Below are 1,197 nucleotides of genomic sequence, written 5' to 3'. Positions count from 1 at the left end.
TGTCGTCGAAATATGCAACGCAGGAAATGTTAAGGAATGGCTTTAAGACTTCATTCATCAACCGAAGGAAAGTCGAAGGCGCGTTGCACAATCCGAATGGCATCACCTTCCACTCGTATAACCCATGGCGAGTCTTGAAGGCCGTCTTCCACTCGTCACTCGGTCGGATGCGAATTTGGTTGTAGCCACTACGGAGATCCAATTTTGAGAAAATAGTCGCTCCTGCCAACTTCTCCAACAGTTCTTCAATCTGCGGTACAGGGAACCGAAACTTGACAGTGATTTTGTTAATGGCTCTGCTGTCAACACATAATCGCCAACTTCCATCCTTCTTGGGCACCAAGAGTGCGGGTATAGCGCACGGACTGAGACTGGGTTGGATCAAGTTATTTTTCAGCAACTCATCAACTAACTGCTGGAGAATTTGATGCTCTTTCGGACTTAAGCGATGATGTGGAAGGTTTGGTAGTGTAGAGCCTGGAATAAAATCAATTTGATGATGTATGGTCCTCAAAGGCCGTAATGTGGGAGTTGAAGATTCAGTCAGAACATCTCGGAACTGCGTCAGCAGAGACTCAAGGGCAGGCTGATCAATTCCAACTGTGCTATCGGCAGCCTCTTCCTTGATCACCAAGGCGTACAGTGGCACTTCCTCCTTCCAATGAGCTAATAAGGAGCTGCCCGAGACTAAATGTAATGCCGGCCGAACATTATCAGGGGAGCCTTTAGCACCCGCAGCATGAGGTAAAAATATGAGCCGCTTCCCTTTCCAGTCTAGTGCATACGTATTGGCTCGGCCATCATATATAGCACCTACATCGAACTGCCACGGGCGGCCAAGAATTAAATGACACACGTCCATCTCCACCACATCACATAACACTTCACAGCTATAATGTTTTCCGATCGAGAATTGTACCTGGCACATATCTGTCACTAAGATCTCCATTCCCTTCTTAACCCATCCGATCTTGTAGGGATGCGGGTTCTTCGTAGTCTTGAGTTGCAAAGCTTGAACAACAGCCCGCGAAACGACATTTTCCGTGCAACCGCTGTCGATGAGTAAATCACAAACCTTGCCGCCAATGGTACATTTCGTTTTAAAAATGGCATGTCATTGAGAATCTCCTTGCTGTCTTGGGGCTAAGAGTAGTTTCTCCAACACACATATCAGGGGGTCCCCTTCATCGCCGACAA

General features: G+C 47.3%; 1 protein-coding gene across 1 annotated transcript; it reads right to left on the bottom strand.

Annotated features, from left to right (window-relative positions):
- Nucleotides 1–106: 106 nt before the first annotated feature.
- On the bottom strand, nt 107–1,075 carry LOC110112001 (the record flags this gene model as incomplete). Its single annotated transcript, XM_020844074.1, has 1 exon — nt 107–1,075. A coding segment is annotated over one exon (969 nt), but the record flags the coding sequence as incomplete, so codon positions are not given.
- Between the last annotated feature and the right edge of the window lie 122 nt (nt 1,076–1,197).

This window comes from Dendrobium catenatum, unplaced genomic scaffold, assembly GCF_001605985.2.
Source record: "Dendrobium catenatum unplaced genomic scaffold, ASM160598v2 original_scaffold_186130, whole genome shotgun sequence".
Classification (NCBI taxonomy): domain Eukaryota; kingdom Viridiplantae; phylum Streptophyta; class Magnoliopsida; order Asparagales; family Orchidaceae; genus Dendrobium; species Dendrobium catenatum.
This window is presented reverse-complemented; position numbering and strand designations above follow the sequence as displayed.